A 24,151-nucleotide genomic window follows, 5' to 3' on the forward strand; every position below is an offset into this window, starting at 1 on the left:
ACATTTTAAATGATCAGCTTCAACATGCAAGTAGAATTGTGAATAGTGGATTTATTTGTCTCATAACATACATCATCTAAGTCATTAGATTCAGGTACAGAAGACAAAATTTTCAAATGCTTGGAGAAAAACATTTTAAATGATCAGCTGCAACATGAAATTTTCAAATGCTTGGAGAAAAACATTTTAAATGATCAGCTTCAACATGCAAGTAGAATTGTGAATAGTGGATTTATTTGTCTCATAACATACATCATCTAAGTCATTAGATTCAGGTACAGAAGACAAGTCAAATTGTAGTAAAATTTCATCATAAACAAATAACGGCTGATGTTAACAAGTGGCCATGTAATAATAATGCAAGTTTGTTACATATACATACAATAAAACATAACACTTAATTACCCTTTCCTCAAATTATCATTTCACCCTCTATGAATCTTTCTATTGAATAGTAGAATTTCTCCCACAGAATCTGCTATAGCATCATTTTTAAAATTTCTGGGTTCACATTAAATATATTCTTGCCAGTTAACTTATTATATATTGTTATCCCCATATACTATGGAGGCCGTGCATATAATTTCAACTGGTGGCTGGGTAGCATAAAATTATTTTTGTTTCTTATGTTATACGTATGATTAAAACATTTCTCCTCAAATAATTTTTGTCTGCTGTGTAGGAAGATTGGTTGGTTTGTGGAATTAAAGCGACCAGACTGTAGGAAGATTACAATTTTGTAAATGTATATGGAGGTAACAGTTAGGATTTGTAGTTTAAGAAATAATGGGCAACAAGACTCTGTTTGCTGTGCAGTAGACATGTATTGGACAATTTTCTTTTGCAGTTTTAGTATTCAAGATACACTATTTGAACAGAACTTCACCAGAAAATTATCCCCTATCTAATGACAGATTCAAAATAACTATGATAAGCAATATTTTGTGTACTCCGTGGAATTTGCTAGTATTTGCATTGCAAATGAAAAAACTGCATAGTTTATTTGATAGGAAATCAATATGTGTATTCCAGCTTAAATTCTTATCCACATTTAGTCCCAGGGAATCTGACCATGTCAGACAGTTCCTGGAAGGCTTTAAGCATCTACTTCTGGCCAAGTAGCCAAATTGACTGCTCAGTGCTGGGCTTCACATAGTGTTTGTTTTCCTCAAAATTCTGTGTTCAGTAAGAATATGTCTCTTGTTATTCTACAATGTACTTTGTCATCCACAGTTGGTTGATGTTCAATATTTTAGTAATGTACCATTTTACACTTATTCCCCCCCCCCCTTTTATGTTTTAGTTTTTATTCTGTTTACATCATCATGATTTCTAGGCATATACACTGGTTAGTGAGGCTTCATTTACTATTTTTCTGGTTGTTTTATAACTACCCCCTCCTCGCACATTTCTTCATAAAGCACACTTTAGCATGATACTTTTATGGTTGTGTATTCAAGCACAAGTACTTCTTGTACAGTTTGCATGTTTTGTAAAGAGTCTGCTATGTTTACCTGAGCCTGTGGGCCTTCTATAAGCCATTTGAGTTTAGTAACACCCCCTAACACTCCATTTAGCCCCTCTCCTCTTTCTCTTTTCAACTGTTTAGTGAATATGTTAATTCTGTTAATGATATGTACTAGAGAAGTTACACACGCTGCTCACTGCAGTTACACACACATATAGGACGTGCAGGATAGCCACCTTCCAGAGGTAATTTAAGTCTAGTACCTCCACTCTTCAGCCAGTTGGCACATGTTGCTAGCTCTGAATGTGACATATTGATGTCACATTTTATATTTAATGTCAGTTTTATACAAATCTTTCAAGTGACATAATAGATATTGTTGTATCCTGCATCGAATATGTGATTTTTTTTAAAAAAAATTAGATGTTTTAAGACAAAACCCTTCAGCAGATAGCTACTACTTTTATATAATGTATCTACAAGGTGATTAAGTGGATAACATGTACTAGACATAAACAACGACTCCCACTTTGATTAAAGGTAATGTGATTTTATGTTAAATATGCTTTTTTATTGTAATATTTCCTGGAATTTTGCTTGTTGTAATGGTACTATCTTTGTGCCATAAACAATGTTGTAACCTCGTTAACAGGTCCTACATCTTCTGAAGAATACAGTTTTAAAACTATCATAACCATTGTCAGGGTTTAATAAACCTGATTTTGTAACTGGTTTGCTATTATTTTTAATATGTTAAAGCTCTAACAGTATTGTCTACAACTGTAGTTTGTTCCATCACTAAAACCTCATTCAGGATTTTTAATTTGGTGAGTCCTTTACTTGAAGTCATTCTTGGAGACTGTGGATATTGTTGGACATAAATTAATGTTCTTCCAATATTGTGAGACAAAGGTTGCTGTGGGTCAATACTGTAAAATCACACATTGCTGGCAGGAGCAAGCTTGCTGCAAGTCTAGTGTCAAGATTTGGCTAAGATGGATGTTGCATATCTTCCAAAGTGCTCCAAATTGTTTCCACATTTTCTTTTATGACTTTAACTGAATTGTAATGAGTACTCCAGCAAATATCAGACAACTGTTTCAAACTGTTTCTGCTTTTTCTACAAGTAATTCCCATTTGTATGAAGAAGGTGGGAATGAATGAATATACCTTCTCTACAGTCCCAAAACAGATGACACTAGAGGGAACAAGCAAGAAAGCATGAACCCAAAAAATAGTTAAGGAATGACTAGCTCAGAGACTGAACAGATTAACTTCTCAAATTTTTCGTTGAACTCCTCCATGTACACTTGACACTGATGCAGCATTGTAATAACCTTGAGCACCAATATTCAGCCCATCTTTTTCCAGCTATTGTTGAATATCATTTGATGTGTCATCTGTAGTCTTTCCCAACATTTTTTTTTTTTTGTATGCATATGGAACCTCAAACTCCAATATACCCCTTACTTACTGATCATGTTTTGGCTTTATTTGGGACCACAGTCCACTATGCACCTCTCTTTGTCTGCCACTTGATATTTTAACCTATGTATTTAACACTAACAATAATGATTCTGATAAACATTTAGAGGCCCTTTCCCCAGAACGCGCTGTCAGTAAGTTATAATGACCAAATAACCCTCATAAAACAATATAGTAATATAAAAAAAAAACAGAAAGTAAACTGACAAGAAAATACAACTATACAAATAAAACACCATTGTTTTGACCTGTAGTCCATACATTATTATGAACAGTTTCTGTGGTATAGTTTCTAGTTACTGAAGATTTTTTTGTTTTCTTCTTCTTCTTCTTCTTCCTCATCCTGTCCTGCACAGATATTTATTTTCTAAATAATGTCTGATTACATGCATTTTGTGTAACCATGAAATAAATTCATCATCCATGTATTCTGGACCTCCTTTTCTTTTTCTTTCTTCAGTGGATTAAACCCCACTATTGACAGTCTCATGTTTTTTGGTGCTTCATTACTGTATTTCTGTTTACAAAGTTGGAATGATTCATGTGGAACTTCGTCTGTTACTGAGCCTAGTACTGAAATACTTAAGATGAAACAAGACACCTGAAGTAGATTACATTCTCTAACAATTATCGGGTTCCTTGGGAGAGATGTTCCATGACAAAACTATTCCGCCTGGTGTGCAAGATTTATGACAGTAAAAATACCCTTAGACTTTAAGGGGAATGTAATAACTCTAATTCCAAAGAAGACAAGTGCTGATAGTAGTGATTATTGATGAACTATTGGCTAATAGGTCATAATGTAATTGGCTAGGTAAAAAATCTGCTCACCAAGCAGCAGCAGGAGAATACAGATACAGAAAAAGATTTTACATATGCAAGTTTTCAGAACTAGTGGCTCCTCCTTCTGGCAGGAGAGTTGAGTGGGAAGGAAGACGGGTGAAGGAAAAGGACTGGAGAGGTTTAGGAAAAGGGGTAGAGTTCAGAAAAGCCACCCAGAAACCTTGGTCAAGGGAGACTTACTGGATACGATGAGAAGGAAAGAGTGATTGTTGAGGATGGCGCCAGATGAGATTTGAAAACCTGCTGTGAGTGTCAACACTGACACAAACAAAGAAGGAGATTAGTTGCAATGGTCAGTGGCATGAATCCAAAATGATTTCTACATATAGTTTATAAACTCTTTATTTCTAAAAGGGAAAAAATGTAACTTAACTTCTTGTTATGAGGTGGCCATCATGTGCAATTACATTTACTCTTTATTACTACTCGCAGAAAACATGTTCCTGATGCTCTCAAGGTCTGCAACCGAACTGAAGCCAACCAGCGATGGGCAGCTGATTAAGTCAGCATTGACAGGAGGCGCCAAACTCTGAATTCCTGGAGGTGGGGCACTGCCTGGTCTTCCCACTGGCATCCGAGTCACTGCCTTCTTGATACTGTTTCACGGCATGGCACTGCACTGGTCGGTGTGCAGTCAATGCGTTATGAATGCATATTCCTCCCCCCCTCCCCCCCAAACTGTATTATTGTCATTTAGGGAGCCATCTTATGACATTGGGAGGGGGGGGGGGGGGGGTGGAGGAGGCTGCAGGAAGCCAGGTGGCTTGAGGAACTGGGAACCAAAACTGGAAAACTGGGACCAATATCAAGCCCCCAGTCAAGCCCTGATGTCTGTCCTGCGCTCCAAGGGAATGTGGTTTGGATAACCCCGGAAAGACACCCACCCTCTTCCTGAATCAGTCCATTGAAAAACAGCGAGGGCAGTGATGATGAGGACATTGGCACCACAGTGGGCACCGGGACAAGTGCCAGGAAGTTGAGCTGCTGTGGCGGTGAAGGTTATGGTCCAGCTCCATCGGTTCCACAGGCAACGCCAAAGAGGCATCCAGGACTGGCCACAGTGGCTGCAAGATCCCAGTAGGATGAAAATCTGGGGACAGGAAATCTGTGGAAGAATCTCGCAACTGATGAGTACGAATCTGGTTCTGATGGTGGCGCAGAAAACCAGCAGGACCTTGAATTAAATACAAGAAAGTGCTCAATTTGCGAAGAATCGTTCCTTTCTCCCAGTGCCTGGTGTGACCAACCAAAAACTATGAAAAGAACAGAATCATTAGGCACAAAGGAATACCTGCAGAGTGTATGGGTACTGGGTGCTGTGGTGGGTGGAGCAACTGGAGCAGTGTATGGTGGCAGCAGTCACATAGAAACTCCCTGCTGATGATGGACCATTGCAGGATTGGGAGTTGTACATTGTGAGGAAGAGCAGCAGAGCTTGCTCCCATGTGTGGGTTGCACTTAGTTCCCTCATCTGTTGCTTGAACATACACACAAACTGTTCAGTTCCTCTGTTCAATTGAGGCTGAAATGGAGCACTGGTAAGGTGTTTGATACCACTGGCTGTACAAAACTGTTCAACGTACTGAACCATAAACTGTGGTCCATTGTCTGTAACCAACATTTCAGCCAAACTTTCTAAACTAAAAATAGATGACAAAGCCTGAATGGTAATATGCGATGTAATCAAGTTCATGGGCACTGCAAATGGATATTTGCTAAAAGAGCCAAGCAGTGTTCCAAAAGAGACCAGCAAAGTCAATATGCATTTGTTTCCATGGCAACTGAGACTTTGGCTGGGTTGAAAACATTTTCGGCAGGGACAATAGATTTTCAGCTCAAGCACGACACTGTGATGTCATCTGTTCAATGTGGGCATCCATGCCTGGCCAAGTACAGTGCCGACGTGCTAATTGTTTTGTACATACTATTCCTCAATGTTCTGGGTGGAGCCATCGCAACACACCTTATTGCAACACTTTAAGAATAAACACACATGTTTGTCCAGAGTCAGTTTGCAATAAATCACACCATGCTGGATATTGAGGCAATGCTGATGAGCAAAATATCAGAGCACAAAACAATTCTGAACATTTTTCTCTGGACGAGGCCACACAGTACAGATATAGTGTAACGAAAGGGTCTGCTTCTGTGGCCCTTGCAATTTTCGTGTGGTGCAGCGGAAAATTCTATAAAAGTTCCATGTCCTGCACGTTGATCTGACAACAAGATTTAGCAGTAACATTCAATTTAGAATCAGGACCAACACGAAGCCGAGAAAGGGCATCAGAATTTGAATGCTTTGACATTCATCAGTGCAGTATTTCATACTGATACTTGACAACAACAACATTGTAGCTTCTGAGCTGTGTGTGGTTGAACAAGTTTAGATGGATGAAACAGAGACTGAAGTGGTTTATGGTCCATCACTAAGCAAAACTTAGATAATGATGAAACTTTGTCATGTCATAGATAATAGCAAGCACTTCCTTCTTGATTTGGTGATAGTTACATTGAGTTTTGGCCAATAAGTTGGAAGCAAAAGTCCTGCAAACCAAATTTGTGTGGGTGCACAGCTTTGATGTTGTACGAAAAAGTGTCTGCTGCTAAAACCATAGGCTTAGTGGGATCAAAATGAACAAGGCATATGTCACTTAACAAGGCATTTTTTTTTTTAGTTACTGGAATGCATCCTGACGATCTCTGGTCGAAACAAAAGGCACATTCTTCTGGCACAAAAGATGCAACAGAGTTGCAATATGTTGGGTATAAACTGGAAATAATATGTCAACTTCCAAATAAATGACTCTGCCACACACCGTCAGGCGGCTTGCAGAGTATGGATGTAGATGCAGATGTAGATGTAGAATGACTGCAGTTCCATCACATTTTGTGGAGCAGGGAAGTCACAGATGGCCAGTAAATGTGATTGAAGCGGATGAACACCTTGGCTATTATCAGCAGGACCTGATTACTGAATTTCAGTCTGAAAAAAGGCACATTTATCAAGGTGACCCATAAAACCTGCAGCTGAAAGTACTTGAAAACGCATACAAAGGTTACTGATATGTTCCTCCGGAACACATCCTGACACCGCAATATGACCAAGTAATTTGAACAGAGTGGAAATTTTTTTGTAAGCTGTTCTAGGTAGCATTGGAAAGTAGCAGACAAGGAAGCACTCCCAAAGGGTAAGCACAAAAATTTGAATAATCCTAAATGTGTGTTGACCACAAACACTTTCTGAGATTCCTCATCTAGCAGTATTTGTAAATACACATCATATAAGTCAATTTTGAAAAATAGTGGTATGCCCATGCCTGTCCATTAATTCTTCTGGGCAAGGCAACAGAAAAGTATCAATTATTGTTTGTGGATTCACAGTGGATTTGAAGTCAACACAGAGACGAAGTCTTCCAGAAGGCTTTGTAAGACTACTATGGGAGAAGCCCATTGACTAACTGGGTTAGGAGCAATAACACCATTGTCTTGCCATTCTTTAGTTTCACTTCCAACTTTGTCTCTAAATGCATGAGGAATGGGATGCAACTGAAAAAACCAACACTGCGTATTGTATTTCACTGTAGCGTGCACCATAAGATTATTTGCTCTACCGAGTCTTTCAGAAAATAAATCAGGAAACTCCACAATCAGTTGAGTAACACTGTCTTTTGGGTTGAAAGCAGACACAGAAAGTACCTTTTCTTGAAATACGAAGACCAAATAAATGAAATTAATCTAATCAAAAATATTTTCACAGTCTCATGAATACAAAATTGTAAATGTCATTGTTCTGGTGTGAAAATGGAAAGTGGCAGGAAAACTACATGTACCAGGCACTAGACTGTCCTGACTGTTATACACAGTTAGTCGTGTGCAAGATTTTGTCAACTATGGTGAGCCCAAATGTTCATAAGTGCCAGTGTCTGGCAATGACTAAGTTCATAAACAGTTTGTTTGATTTTCATTGCGCAGCACTTGGGAGGGGAGAAGGCACATCCTGAATTTGGTCATTACCAGTGCTGGTTTGAAAAAACTTCATTCACTCTGTGAAAAGATACTCCACACTTATGAGAGCGAACGTGGGTAGAGTTCTTTCCCTGTTTCAAGCACACAAACTGTACATGACCTGGCTTTCCCCAAGAAAAGCACGAGTAGTTTTGTCTTGTGCTGACTCTTGTTTATTGTATCCACGGCATGGTGGCCTGTTTGTCACTTTGTGTTACACTGCAGACAGGAGGTACCTCAAAGTTTTCTACGGCACTATTATATGAGTCCTGATGTTCAATAATTTGTAACACTTGTTGCAAAGTAGGATCAGAATGTTTGAGAATTTATTCACGATTCCTGATCAGGCACATAATACATAATGGCTTCATGAATCATTGCATCACTATAGTGCTCTGTCCACAGCTACACTGAAAACACTGTTGTGTCAAACCAGGAAGTTCAGTGGCCCTCTGGCGGTATGAGTGTTCTGGCTTTTTCCACAATCGAAAGAACTTGTAACAAGCTGCAGTAACCTCTGTCTAATCCTCATCATACTTAGTTTGGATGGAAACTAAATCTTCAAAAACTAGCAGCTATGGCCTATTAGTTGAGAATAACTTGTGCGTGAAGTGGTACACTCCAGTGCTGGCCATTGACAAGAAATAAGAAAGTTTCACAGTACCTTGCACTTGATGTGTAGCACAGTGAGCATCAAACTGAGCATACTACTCATTCCATTCCCTTTGTTGTTCATTGAAAGTTCGGAATGCATGGAGGCAGTGCCGTGGATGTGACTGACTGTTGTGGCAGAGTTGATGCAGCCATGGCTGCTGAACTGCCATCGTCAACTGCGACATTTGGTGGTTGTAAAACTGAATAAACTGCATTAGATCAAAGCCAGCAGCACCTGCAGGTATAGGCACAGGTGGTGTAGGAGGCAGGTAAGAGGCCATTATAATAAGAGGAGTGCTGCAACACATTAAGTATAAGCAATTTACTTATACAAATAGTGAAAGCATTGTGGCTATCTGCAAAAAAGACACAATTAGTAGCAATGCTCCTCTGAAAGAAAAGAGAGAAATATTAATGATGCACCATGATGGAGCAGCAAAGAACAAAGGCAGCATTGGTTCTGAAATCCCTGTTGCCAGATGTTTTGTCAGCTACTGTGGGAGTCAGCCCTGACACGAACAAGGAAGGAGAGAAGTTGCAATGGCCGGTGGCAGGAATCCGAAATGATCTATAAATACACTTTCAAATGAAAAGAAGTCTTTATTTCTAAAAAGGAAAGAAACATAACTTAATTTCTTGTTATGAAACATCTTCCTGTGCTGCCTATGTCCAATTACTTCTACTCTCTATTACTTTTTGGGAAATAAGAAATGAGACACTTAAAGTAGTAAAGGAGTTTTGCTGTTTGGGGAGCAAAATAACTGATGATGGTCGAAGTAGAGAGGATATAAAATATAGACTGGCAATGGCAAGGAAAGCGTTTGCGAAGAAGAGGAATTTGTTAACACTGAATATAGATTTAAGTGTCAGGAAGTCGTTTCTGAAAGTATTTGTATGGAGTGTAGCCATGTATTAAAGTGAAATGTGGACGATAAATAGTTTGGACAAGAAGAGAATAGAAGCTTTCGAAATGTGGTGCTACAGAAGAATGCTGAAGCTTAGATGGGTAGAACACATAACTAATGAGAAGGTATTGAATAGAATTGGGGAGAAGAGCAGTTTGTGGCACAACTTGACAAGAAGAAGGGGCCGGTTGGTAGGACATGTTCTGAGGCATCAAGGGATCACAAATTTACCATTGGAGGGCAGTGTAGGGGGTAAAAATCGTACAGGGAGACCAAGAGATGAATACACTAAGCAGATTCAGAAGGATGTAGGTTGCAGTAGGTACTGCGAGATGAAGAAGCTTGCACAGGATAGAGTAGCATGGAGAGCTGCATCAAACCAGTCTCAGGACTGAAAATCACAACAACAACAACAACCTTTCGCAGAACACAGGAAAAGTATCATCTTTGTATTACTCAGTACTGATGCTCTCGAAGTCTGCACCCGATGTGAGGCCAACCAGCGATGGGCAGCTGGCTACATCAGCATTGACAGGGGGCACTGAACTCTGTCTTCCTGAAGGTGTGGCACTGCCCTGTCTTTCCATTGACACATGGGTCAATACCTTCTCGATGCCGCTTCATGGTGCTGCACTGGCCAGTGTGCAATTGATGCGCTAGGACTGCACAGAGATTACTGCTAAAACATCGTGCATCAGTTAATAAGAGTGAAAAACTAAGTTCATTATATGTAATTGAAGTGGGAGGGGGTGGCAAAAAGTAGACAGGTCAGAAAATGAAAGATGCAGAAAACAAAGATGGAGGGGAGGAAGGAGTAATTACTGTGAAGAAATGCTGAGATGGAAGAAATCAGTGCAAATTAAGGCCAGGTGGGAGTCAATAACAAAGAACATGTTGTAAAACTAGTTCCCGCTTCCGAGTTCTGAGAAACTAATGTCTGGGGAAGAATTCAGAAGGCATGAGTGATGAAACGGGTACTGAGGTCATGACAGTCATGTTGTAGAGCATGCTCTGCAACAGGATATTGTGTATTGCTCTTATACACCCTCTGTCTGTGTGCATTCATCCTAACTGATAACTTGGTGATAGTCATGTCAATGTAAAAGGCCGGACAGTGTTTCCATAAAAGCTGGCAAATGATGTGCTGTTTCACAGGTGGCTCTCCAATTGATACGATTTGTTTTGCCAGTTACAGAGCTGGTACAGGTGCTGGTAGGAGGGAGCATAGAGCAATTCTTGCAGCAGGGTTGAACACAGGGGTAGGAGCCATAGGGTAGGGAGATGGGTGCAGAAGGAGCATTGGGGTCTGATAAGGATACTGCAGAGATTGTAAGGGTGACCAAAATCGATTCTAGGTGTGATGGGCAAAATCTCAGACAGAGTGGACCTGTTTCCAGGGCATGATTTTAGGAAGTCATGTCCAAAAGTGGCTGATTAATACATTCAAGACCAGGATAATACTTGGTGGCAAGTGGTGTCCTCCAGAGGTTTTTTTGAGGTATCAGGAGTACCAGAATTGGATGTGATGGCTTGGGAAATATGCTTTTGAACTAGGAGTGGGGTAATATGTCTAGTGAAGGCTCAGGTAAGAATGGTGGTGTATTGCTGTAAAGAGTCCACATCCGAACAAATATGTTTCCCTCAAATGGCAAGGGAGGGAAAGTTTGACATGGAAAAGATGGCAACTGTTAAAATGTAAGTACTCATTGTTTGTTAGTCAGTTTAATGTCAACAGAAGTGTGTAGCTGGCCTTCAGTGAGGATGATATCAACATCAAGGAAAGTGGCATGTGATTTGCAATAGGACCATGTAAAATTTGATTGGGAGAATTGAAAGATTCCAGGTATTTTAACAGGGCAGCCTCACCACTCTCCAGCAACAAGACCATTGGGTCGATGAAGAGAAGGGCATCACAGCATTCGGAATTTCTGCAGGGTGGAGAGAGGCTGTGAGAGAGAGAAGCTGGTGGAAGAAGATTGTTGATGCAGCGCGTGGTCTACAGGGCCTGTGATCACTGAGGAGAGAGAGAGAGAGAGCATCACAATTAATCCATATGGCAAAGATGTTATCAATGTATCTAAATGAAACCAGGGGCTGTAGGCTTGTGGATCCCAGAAAAGCCCCTTGCAAGTGACCCATGAAAATGCTGGCTTAGGAAGGAGCCATCATTGTTCCCATGGCCATACCCCCGCTCTGTTTGTATGTCTGCCCCTCACAGGTGAAGCAGTTGTTGGTAAATATAAAGTTCATTAAGGTGAGCAGGAAGGATGTCATAGATTTGGAATCAGGAGGGTGCTGACTGTGGAAATGTTCAGCAGCAGACACACCATGTACATGGAGGATGTTGGCATAGAGGGAGGTGGCATCAATGTTGACAAGCAAGGTGTTTGGAGGGAGTGGGATCGACACAGATTCTATATACTCTAGGAAAGGGTTAGTGTCTTTAATATTCGATGGAAGTCTTTGTACTGTGTGTTGCAGGAATCTAAGGCAGATATTTGTTTGGTGGGTGCTTGAAGCCAGCAAATACAGGATGACCAGGATGACTGGGTTTGTGGATCTTACGAAGAAGGTAATAGGTTGGGGGGGGGGGTAAGAAGTTCTATGCATTGATGTGTTAGTCTTTGTGCAGGGCCTGAGGTTTTAGGGAGGGACTGCAGGTTGGTCTGAATCACAGGGATGGGATCTTGATGGCAGAAACTGCATGTAGGGTTGACACACAGCTGGCGTGAACCTTCACTAATATGCTCCTGTCCATCAAGTACCACAGTGGTAGAACCTTTGTCTGCTGAGAGAATAATGATGGATTCATCAGGTTTTAGGGAATGCAGAGACTGGAGTTTTGCAGAAAACAGGTTAGAGTCATGTTGTAGGGATCTGAGGAAGGGTTGTGAAGAAATGCTGATGTGAGGAATTCTTGGGAGGCTTGTACGGGATTATTTTGAGGTAGTGGTGGTGGATCAAGTTCGGATCATGGTCAGAACTGTTCAAGGCAGGATTCAATGTCAGGTTTGCTGTTGGTAAGGTTTTGGGATTGAGCTGAAAAGTGATATTTCCAGTTGGCATTACTTGTGAGGAAAAGTAGATCCTGCACCTAAGCAGCATGTTTAAATGCAAGTTTAGGGTAAAAGTGAGACCCTTGGAGAACACATATAATTCAGGAGGGGTGAGTGCTTCATGTGAGAGGTTAAGAACACTGTACTTTTGTGACTGGTTCTTGTGATTATGAGTTATTACTGGTCTGGGAGGCAGAGGTGCAAACTAGAGGATGTTCCGGAGGTTGGCTAAGCTCAGTTTGTAGGAGAGGAGTGGTGGTTAATGGTATGGCGTTTTAGGGAGCCCCAGAGGGACAGAATTAGATTAGATTAGATTAGTTCTTGTTCCATAGATCATGAATACGACACTTCGTAATTATGTGGAATGTGTCAGGTTAATAAAAGGTGTCTATACAAGATATTACATTAGACAAAATATTACATGACACTCAATATATGTATAATAGAGTGATACATGAACAGCATGCCACCCTCCACCTCAAAACACTATCCAATCTCCTGGTTTCCCACCTCCAGAAATGCAACTCACTCACCCTCCACAACCTTTCCAGCAAACCTCAACCTCCTCTCATTGCACACACACCCAGTCTCTCCCATCTACTCAAACTCACACTTCCAGCTCCACTCCCCCCAAAACCTCAAAATTCTAATCAACACAATCTAGAACCACAACACCCTAATTCAGTAGTTACCCTGTCCTCCAAACCTCTCTCCCAATCCGAAACCTCGGTCCTATCGAAAGGGCTCACCTTCAGCCCTACTCCCAGATTCAACCAAACAGCCCTCGTCAAAGATTTACTGACCTACACTCATACTCTATGCTGGAAATATCACTTTGCCATGAAGAAAAATAATCCTAATCCCACTCCTAATGATCCAACTCCCCAAGACACTACCCAAATTGAACCCTGCCTGGAACAGTTCTGTCCTCCGTCACAGCGGGACCCACCTTCTCTTCCTCAAAATCACCTACCCCAAACCTTCCAGGAATTTCTCACTTCCAGCCTTGCCTCTCAATCCTTCTTAAAAAAATCTTAATCCTACTCCCAACATCACTGATGCTGATGCCCAGGCTATCAGTGATCTGAAGGCTGACTGATCCATCGTCATTCTTCCGGCGGACAAGGGTTCCACGACCGTGGTACTTGATCATCAGGAGTATGTGGCTGAGGGACTGCGTCAGCTTTCAGACAACACTACATACAACGTTTGCCAAGGTAATCCCATTCCTGATGTCCATGCACAGCTTCAAGGAATCCTCAGAATCTTAGGCCCCCTACAAAACCTTTTACCTGACTCCATCAACCTCCTGACCCCACCAACACCGTGCACCCCTACATTCTACCTATTTCCTAAAATTCACAAACCCAATCATCCGGCCACCCCATTGTAGCTGGTTACCAAGCCCCCATAGAACATATCTCTGCCTACATAGATCAACCCATTACATGCAGTCTCCCATCGTTTATCAGAGACACCAACCACTTTCTCGAATGCCTGGAATCCGTACCCAATCTGTTACCCCTGAAAACCATCATTGTAACCATTGATGCCACTTCCTTATACACAAATGTTCCGCACGTCCAGGGCCTCGCTGCGATGGAGAACTTCCTTTCACCCCAATCACCTGCCACCATACCTAAAACCTTTTTCCTCATTACCTTAGCCAGCTTCATCCTGACTCACAACTTCTTCACTTTCGAAGGCCAGACATACCAACAATTAAAGGGAAAAGCCATGGGTACCAGGATGGCCCCCTCGAACGCCAACCTATTTATGGGTCGCTTAGAGGAAGCCTTCTTGGTTACCCAGGACTGCCAACCCAAAGTTTTGTACAGATTTATTGATAACATCTTCATGATCTGGACTCACAGTGAAGAAGAACTCCAGAATTTCCTCTCCAACCTCAAATCCTTTGGTTCCATTAGATTCACCTGGTCCTACTCCAAATCCCATGCCACTTTCCTTGACGTTGACCTCCATCTGTCCAATGGCCAGCTTCACACATCCGTCCACATCAAACCCACCAACAAGCAACAGTACCTCCATTATGACAGCTGCCACCAATTCCACATCAAACGGTCCCTTCCCTACAGCCTAGGTCTTCGTGGCAAACGAATCTGCTCCAGTCCGGAATCCCTGAACCATTACACCAACAACCTGGAAACAGCTTTCGCATCCTGCAACTACCCTCCCAAACTGGTACAGAAGCAAATTACCGGAGCCACTTCCTCATCCCCTCAAACCCAGAACCTACCACAGAAGAACCCCAAATATGCCCCACTTGTGACAGGATACTTTCCGGGACTCGATCAGACTCTGAACGTGGCTCTCCAGCAGGGATACGACATCCTCAAATCCTGCCCTGAAATGAGATCCATCCTTCAGGAAATCCTTCCCACTCCACCAAGAGTGTCTTTTCGCCATCCACCTAACCTTCGTAACCTCTTGGTTCATCCCTATGAAATCCCCAAACCACCTTCCCTACCCTCTGGCTCCTACCCTTGTAACCGCCCCTGGTGTAAAACCTGTCCCATGCACCCTCCCACCACCTACTCCAGTCCTGTAACCCAGAAGGTGTACACGATCAAAGGCAGAGCCATGTTTGAAAGCACCCACTGACCTGCCTACACTGTGAAGCTTTCTATGTGGGAATGACCAGCAACAAACTGTCCTTTCACATGAATGGACACAGGCAGACAGTGTTTGTTGGTAATGAGGATCACCCTGTGGCTAAACATGCTTAGGTGCACGGCCAGCACATCTTGGCACAGTGTTACACCGTCCGGGTTATCTGCATACTTCCCACTGACACCAACCTATCAGAACTCTGGAGATGGGAACTTGCCCTTCAATATATCCTCTCTTCCCATTACCCACCAGGCCTCAACCTCTGCTAATTTCAAGTTGTCGCCTCTCTTACCTCACCTGTCATTCAACAAAATCTTTGCCTCTGTACTTCCGTCTCGACTAACATCTCTGCCCAAACTCTTTGCCTTTAAATATGTCTGCTTGTGTCTGTGTATGTGCGGATGGATATGTGTGTGTGTGTGTGTGCGAGTGTACACCTGTCCTTTTTTTCCCCTAAGGGAAGTCTTTCCGCTCCCGGGATTGGAATGACTCCTTACCCTCTGCCTTAAAACCCACATCCTTTCATTTTTCCCTCTCCTTCCCTCTTTCCTGACGAAGCAACTGCCAGTTGCGAAAGCTCGTAATTCTGTGTGTGTGTTTGTGTGTTTTGTTCATGTGCCTGTCTGCCGGCGCTTTCCCGCTTGGTAAGTCTTGGAATCTTTGTTTTTAATATATTTTTCCCACGTGGAAGTTTCTTTCTATATATATATATATATATATATATATATATATATATATATATATATATATATATATATATATATATATGATGATGTCAATAAAATAGAAAGAAACTTCCACATGGGAAAAATATATTAAAAATAAAGATTCCAAGACTTACCAAGCGGGAAAGCGCCGGCAGACAGGCACAATGAACAAAGCACACAAACACACACACAGAATTACTAGCTTTCGCAACCGATGCTTGCTTCTTCAGGAAGGAGAGGGAAAGATGAAAGGATGTGGGTTTTAAGGGAGAGGGTAAGGAGTCATTCCAATCCCGGGAGCGGAAAGACTTCCCTTAGGGGGGAAAAAAGGACAGGTGTACACTCGCGCACACACACACACACACACACACACACACACATATCCATCCGCACATACACAGACACAAACAGACATATTTAGGCCTTCCTTCCTGAAGAAGCAAGCATCGGTTGTGAAAGCTAGTAATTCTGTGTGTGTGTCTGTGTGTGTGTGTTTGTGTGTTTTGTTCATTGTGCCTGTCTGCCGGCGCTTTCCCGCTTGGTAAGTCTTGGAATCTTTCTTTTTAATATATTTCTCTCTCTCTCTCTCTCTCTCTCTATATATATATATATATATATATATATATATATATATATATATATTCATCCAATGAGTTGAAGGAGTTGCCATTAAGAAATTCTTTTAATTTCCTTTTAAATGCTATATGGCTATCTGTCAGACTATTGATGCTATTAGGTATGTGACCAAAGACTTTTGTGGCAGCATAATTTACCCCCTTCTGAGACAAACTTAGATTTAACCTTGAGTAATGAAGATCATCCTTTCTCCTAGCGTTGTAGCCATGTACACTGCTATTACTTTTGAATTCATTCGGATCGTTAATAACAAATTTCATAAGTGAATACATATATTGTGAGGCTACAATGAAGATTTCTAGCTCTTTAAATAAGTGTCTGCAGGATGATCTTGGATGAGCTCCAGCAATTGTTCTGATTACACGCTTTTGTGAGAAGAGAAACACGATTGTTGAGGTAGCTTAAGAGAAGGTGGGATACTTTTAGAGGTGAAGTCTGGCATGTTGTTTCAGTTTGAAGTTGGCTTGACATCTGATACCATCCAAGAAACATGAGGGGTAGATAACTGCAGGATTTTGTAGAAGGATAAGTCTGATGGATTGTAAATTAGCAAATGAGGCATACAGGTCACAGATTAGCTGGGTAGGTGCAAAAGATTGCCTCAGTTTTGATAGGGCAAAATCATGTTTTTGAAAAGAATGGATGATTGGGTTCATCAAGCCAAGAGAGGACAGTTCAGAGTGTCAGAAATGATGGGAGTGGCAAAAATGAAAAGCAGAGTGTGGGAAAAGATACAAAAACAGAAGAAAAGCAAAGAAAACATTAGGAAAAATCAGAAAAATTCATTAAAAAATCTTGAAAACAGACAATGGTTAAGAAGAGATAATGAGTGGGTGAGAACTTCTCACCAGAACAGTTATGGTACACGATACTGGCAATTGGAGAACTCATGGAGGTCAACCTCGGGGAAGATCACTTTGGGTTCTGGAGAAATGTAGGAACATGTGAGGCAATACTGACCCTATGGATTATTTTAAAAGATAGCTCGAAGAAACATTTATAGATTTACAGAAAGCTTTTGACAATGTTGACTGGAAAAATTCAAAATTCGGAAGGTAGCAGGGGTAATATGTGGGGACTGGAAGGTTGTATATAACTAATACAGAAACCAGTCTGCAGTTATGAGAGTAGAGGGAAGCAGCAGTTGAGAAGGGAATGAGACAGTATAGTAGCCTATCCTCTTATCTTGCTCATTCTGTATATTGAGTAAGCTGCAGAGGAAACAAAGGAGAAATTTGGAAAGCAAATTAAAGGTTTGGGAGAAAAAATAAAAAAATGACACTATAATTCTGGCATAATTGCAAAGGACTTGGAAGATCCATTGAATAGAATGGATAGTGTCTTAAAAAGAGGCTATGTAACTAACTATGACTTAGTGATTCAGATATCTTGGCATGACTCAGGACTCACACTACCAGAGTAAATCTCTTCTACTTTCTGAACTCCACAGAACCCATCTTTCAAACCTTGTTGAATTAACACTCTCAGAGGCAGGCATACTGCAGAGGGGTGTTCACTATTTTGAAACTTCCTTGCAGATTATAACTGTATGTATTGGATTGGGACTCAAATCTGGAAATTAGCTTTCACAGGCAATGCTCACTGTGCTATTTCTACATGACTGGTTCTTGCATGGCTTCATGAGGAAAGAGGTACCATTCTTTCTATCATTCTTGGCAGTACAGATTCATCATGTTTGTTCACAGTTTCTTTATTCATTGCTGATATATTTCTCTAAAAGTGTGACCTTTTTTTGCTTAGAATATAAAAAGTTCAAAGCTTTATTTTATATTACACTCTTCTTTTGTTTTTAGGATATGACAATCCAGCAATTCAATTGTCGGATGAACCAAAGTTATCTACAGTTCTCTAGCAGTCCATGAAAGTAGTAACTTTTGGTGAAGATTTGCTTTGTACAGTTTTCTCTATAAGTAATCATGTAAATTATTTTTGTAAAATAAACTTTTTTTAAAAAAAATATCATGTGTTTGCATTAAATCTCCAAATTTTTCAGTTACACTTACATAATAAACTGTCAGTACTGAACTATTTGTCTAACAGATAATGCTACCGATATTTTGAATAGTGGTGCCTTGACATCATTTAAAGTAATTTTACATTTCTGTTCAGGCAATTTCAGCCTTTTTCTCAATTTTTATCTTGAATACATTGCTTGTACACTGAAAACAGTGTAAACACAATAATGAAGGAGCAAGAAATTTCCAATAAGTGGACAGATATTAAGTTCAAGGTACATTAGTTTAATAATTACTGTTAATGTTAAAAGAACATGCAACAGATTAATAAGGAATATACAAATGAAGATACCAGCACGTGGTATGGAAAAATTTAACACAGTTTTCATAAAAGTACAAAGAGAGTGCAAAGCGTCTGAAAGTGGGAAACCTTTATAGGAGAAGCAAGAAAATTAATGCAGACAAAATTAAGCTCTGGAATCAGAAACAAAATGAACAAACATTCTTTCAGATTGGACTGTGTCCATCTGCAAACAGAGAATATTTTCAGCTGAATGAATAGCATTTTTTCAAAACTTGACAAAAGCAAAAAAGTAAATTTTTGAGATAACTCTTTTTTTTTAATATCAGAAAAATACTAATTACATAAATGAGATAACTGAACATTTACACAGCTTTTAGAGGCATGATTTCTATTGCATGTTTGACTTTTCTAAAATTGTCATTGTGGATTTTGCAATAGAGGGACAAAGTTTCCAACTTTCTTCAAAAGTCAATAAACAGCAAAGATGGAAGTTAAAAGTTTTGTTACTATAAACATTCAAACTGTTTTTTGTAGTTCTTTTTTATCTTTAATATTAATTACAAACATAGTTACTTTAGTGTTCATTTTGCATAGAAATACCATAATGTATGACACTTTATACTTTCCCATAAATGTTTGATAAGCAGAAGTGCAAAATAGCAACAAACGCTATTGAAATACAATACGAGATACTGGCAGGAACAATATTAAACTGGAAATCTATTTGTCACTTTCAACAATGTTCTTATAAAACTCTTCTGCTTTTCTGGTACATTAAAATGCCTCATAAGCTTGAAGATATACTGTTTCTTTTCTTCGCTGACCAGCAACCTATATAAACAACATAGACTGGCTATGGCACCGCCATCTTTGAAGCAACTTGAAAACTGAGCCACCATGTCTTGTAACGTCAAGGTGCAGCCTACACGTCGTCTGCTAATACTGAATGTTGATATTGTTTACTATGCATGGCGTAAAAAAAAAAGGCAATCTGCACTGACAATCTGATTTCTCTACTGTAAAACATATAGCGATGAAGGCTAAAAGAAATGAAACACACTTCTGATATTGATTAATTGAAAAGTTTATTACGAAATGTTGAAGTTCATTTCGCTGCGATGCCATGTACAATAGGTCAAATAGTTCATTAGGTCCAAAAACGATCAATTGACAGTGCAGGACCATTCATTGTCCCTTATAGAATATAAGTTTGTATATATTTGCTAAATATGTTTCCCTCTTTCTTCCATTGGCCTGATTTTTGCACAAATGGTGTAACCTACAATTAAAATACTATTTTAACAGCATCCTGACTGGAAAAGAGTAATGTGACTCTTCTCCAAATTCAGCTGGCACCATTAGATGGTCAAAATCGAGTAAATAAATTCGGCCTGTCACCCAACATTCTGAACAATTCCACACACAACTACTGAAGGAAGTTCTTCTTCGATATTAAGGTTTGACAGTCCATGGAAACCCTTTCTGCCACTGTTAACAATTTGAATACACCCTCTGAAGCAGTATAAATCTATTTTTGATGCAGCTAAAATAGGTCCTGAACTATGTTGAAACTCGTCAGCTACTTTTTTAAAGTTTTCTTCTGTAAATCTAGGACTGCCATTTACTGCAGTTGCCCACCTGTGGAGTGTTTGAGGATGGGGTAATTTAACAAACTTCCTCAAATAATTATAAGCTTTGAAGGAGTAAAAAATTAAGTGTAAGGGCAAACTGTCTTATTTATTTAGGATATTCAGGAATTGAACATTTGTTTTGCATTCCAAAAAGTTGCTTCGGAATATCACTATTTTTGTCACATCCTATCACTTCGGAAGCACAGTCTTGAAGTCTCTTATTTAGGCCTACAACCACTGTTTTATATGTCACAATTTGTTTCTTCTTTCTTGAAACACTTTGCCTTGCATGTTTTGCTTGCTTCCTCAGCTTATCGGCCCTTTTCTGTAGTGCCTCATAATTCTGTTTCAATTTTTTCGGGCTAAGCAAACAATAAGAATGATCTGTATGATCATTTTGATTCACTCTTTCACCTACAAAGATGAAGTATTATCATTAAGCTTTATTGTCCTTTAAACATGCATTGATTAATAGTAAAATTCACACATAACCCATATAGCAAATAAATAACAGCAAACTATGTTACCTGGTTCATTTGATAAGGAAGCTGCTCATTCTTCACTGACAGGCCGTTTCCTTGGTTGTCTCTATACTATAGTTGTTTTCTGCAGATGGTCAGGAAACGTAAATATTATCGGTACTGCGTTTGTCAGAAGCTGCCTTTTCTCGTTTGTACTAAACATGTATCTATCTTCAAAGTGAAACGAGCATATGTAGCTATATTGAGTTGGCTGCCACTTATCTCGTCTCATATTGGCTACCCATCGACTTAACAGCTTTTTATTTTTCAGAGGAAATCTAAAAATAGAGAGATGTGTATATAGTAGCTTATTTACATTTTGTATACAGCTTAAACACGAAAATGACGCACAAGACGCTAAGTACAACACGCATTCAGATACTCACCTGAAATATGATACTCCAGTTGTTTTATCACTTCTATTAGCACAATTGTACACTGCACATACACTAGGTATGATTCGCGATTGGTCAATAAGACTTTGAAAACAAATTACAACCGGAAAACAGTGATTTTCTAACGCCAGTAGTATACACAAAATGTAAATATACTGACATGTAGACGTTTCAAAAAATGGCGGCTGGTGTTGCTTTTTGCTGCCGCTGAGAGCACTGTTACCTCACAGATAGCCACTCTACGTAGTTTATATACCTCCTTGTTGCTGACCATGTTATTTTCCAAGGTGGCTCCTTTCCTCACTTCCTGGCTACAGTTTCTGGATTTCTATACCTCTTTCTCTACAGCACCTCCATTGTAAGTGTCCAGTAGTGACAACAATACCTTCTTCTTACACTTTTCATAAGCCATCTCTCAGTGAGCAATTATTTTAACAGGCATCTTAGATGATGTGGGTTTTAGTGCACTGGGCTCCCAATCTTTATTTAGCATCTTGTCGAAGCCATGTTGTTCAACACCCTATTGAATTCAGTCGGTGAAAGAGTATCTTCCTTCTTTTTACAGTCTTTGTCAACTCCACCGAAAACACTGTCAGAATTATAGCTGTGAATGGTGAAATACTGTACCAGCTAATTAAATTTGCTGCTTTCTTCCGCAAAGGCCATTCATGTGCTCATCATTGTTGTATTTTTATTTTGACTCGTACAAGAGTAAGACAACAGATTAATTTCATTTGGACCATTTTCTGGCTGAGACACCTCAAGGTTTCTGAGAAAATTCAATAGAGCAGAGGTTACTTGGCTTCAGCCTTTTGGTCCTTCTGTTTCAAGCCAAGTGTAAAAAGCAATCCTTTCCTTTGTCTGTGCTCAGGAATGAATCATAATGAACAAACTGTATAGCCAAACCTATCTCAAGTTGTATAATGATTCTGTCTTACATCAAAACATACTTTATCCCATTTGGATTTTCCTTCTTAATTACTGCACAGAACTATTTTGTATGAGATTTGTGCAATCTTTGGTTTGTTACTTTGTCTTCATACTGTGCTGCTTTTGAGTCTCTGCCTTTGGAAGTCAGTGTTGGTGCTTGAAATGTTGTTGGCCATCTTTTTTCCTTATGCTGTACTTCTTCAAAGTTTGTTCTTCCTGACAAAGCTGGCTCACATTGAGCAATAATCAGGAGTTAATGTTGTTATGTAAAACATGAATTTATTTCTATTGTTGGATCTAGAGGCAAGTACTTGCCTATAGTTTATGCTTCTTTTTTCTTCAGAAAACTCTCTCACATTATCACTGACAATGGTGTCTATGTTGTTATTCTGCCTTCATATCTTTCAGAATCAAAGCACAGCTTCTGTTTATCAATTTTTGCTTTAAATGGCAGAGAGCAAAAATCAAGTTCTGCAAAAACTTGTAATTTTCAGCACCTTATAGAATAGCCATGCAGTCTAACGCAAGGCTTTCCGGGCGGGAAGGAGCGCCTTGGTCCCTGGCCCAAATCCGCCTGGCGGATTTGTGTTGAGGTCCGGTGAACCAGCCAGTCTGTGGATGGTTTTTAGGTGGTTTTCCATCTGCCTCGGCGAATGTGGGCTGGTTCCCCTCATTCCACTTCAGTTACACTATGTCGGCGATTGCTGTGCAAACAAGTTCTCCACGTAAGTGTACACCACCATTACTCTACCATGCAAACATAGGCGTTACACTCGTCTGGTGTGAGACTTTCCCTGTGAGCCAAACTGCACAATAACCCTGGGTTCGGTGTGGGGTGGCGAAGGGATGAAGTGGACTGCGGTAGTCATCGCAGGGTTGTGGACCACTGTGGCTGCAGTGGGGACAGTGCCTCTCCGTCGTTTCTAGGTCCCCAGTTCAAATACGATACAATACAATACCCTATAGAAACCAAAAATATTGGCTTTTGACAAAACCATTTCAACAAGGTCAGGCATGGCAACAAGCTTTACTTGTAACTGCAAAAATCTAAATTTTTAACAACTAAATATTTACTGACTTTTGAAAAACACTCCTCAGTTGCAGAATGTTACTTGAACCTAAGTTGGGATGCACAGTGGCACTATTATGAACGGGCTGAACCTAAGTTGGTTTGCACAGGAACAATATTATGAAAAAACTGAATTGTTACTCACCATAAAGATGACACACTGTGTTGCAGACAGGCACAACAAAATAACTGTTACACATTGAGCTTTCAGGAAAAGCCTTCTTCAGAAGAGAATACACACACACACAAACACACACACACACACACACACACACACACACACACACACACACACAAGCAAGCACACCATTTATGGTGAGTACCAATATATCCTTTTGATAATACTGTTGATATTCAAACTGGTACTTTCCATTGTAAGTATGCATAGCTTCATCCTAACTCTTAGTCAGTGCTGTTTTTCAGGGGGAACACTGGGGGATGCATACCTCTAAACTTTTTCGTCGACAAAGTATTTTTTTTTACAATGTTGAGAATTTGGAAGAGTGCCAGATTTATTTCACAGACGTAAACTTTTTATTTCATTTTTTCTTGTTGGTAATTCCAATATTAACAATATCAGTGCAGTTTTTGGTGGGAAAAGCGATGTCATTGACTGTTTCAAGCATTTCGAAGCTGCGGCAACCATTCTCGACAACTGAATCGCTGGCAGCCAGTTCGACAAGCATGTAGTGCCCTCGCCCGCTAATAGTGGGTGATGGCAGTGCTAAACAGATATGCGTACGCTTAGACGTCGAGCTACCAATAGATGTCTCTACAGTCCCGCTACCATGATCCTTCGCAATTCATTGCCATCTTTGTTTTGTTGTTCTTTATTCGTTTGCGTTTGCTGTTCTGTTCTTGTCAGTTGTACGAAGTTTTACAGTGTTTCCTGTCTTTCATTGCAACTTGTAAGTTAAGTTGAAGGTGAGAGATGA

General features: G+C 40.1%; 1 protein-coding gene across 1 annotated transcript in view; it reads left to right on the forward strand.

The window, feature by feature from the left end:
* LOC126273073 (uncharacterized) overlaps positions 1 to 18,368 on the forward strand; it is a 108,236-nt gene extending 89,868 nt beyond the window's left edge. The window contains exon 11 of the mRNA XM_049976484.1: positions 18,205 to 18,368. Within this exon, the coding sequence (XP_049832441.1) occupies positions 18,205 to 18,263 (59 nt within the window). The 3' untranslated portion in view covers positions 18,264 to 18,368. The remainder of the gene's footprint in view (positions 1 to 18,204) is intronic.
* Positions 18,369 to 24,151: the final 5,783 nt, after the last annotated feature.

Source organism: Schistocerca gregaria, chromosome 5, assembly GCF_023897955.1.
Source record: "Schistocerca gregaria isolate iqSchGreg1 chromosome 5, iqSchGreg1.2, whole genome shotgun sequence".
Taxonomy (NCBI): domain Eukaryota; kingdom Metazoa; phylum Arthropoda; class Insecta; order Orthoptera; family Acrididae; genus Schistocerca; species Schistocerca gregaria.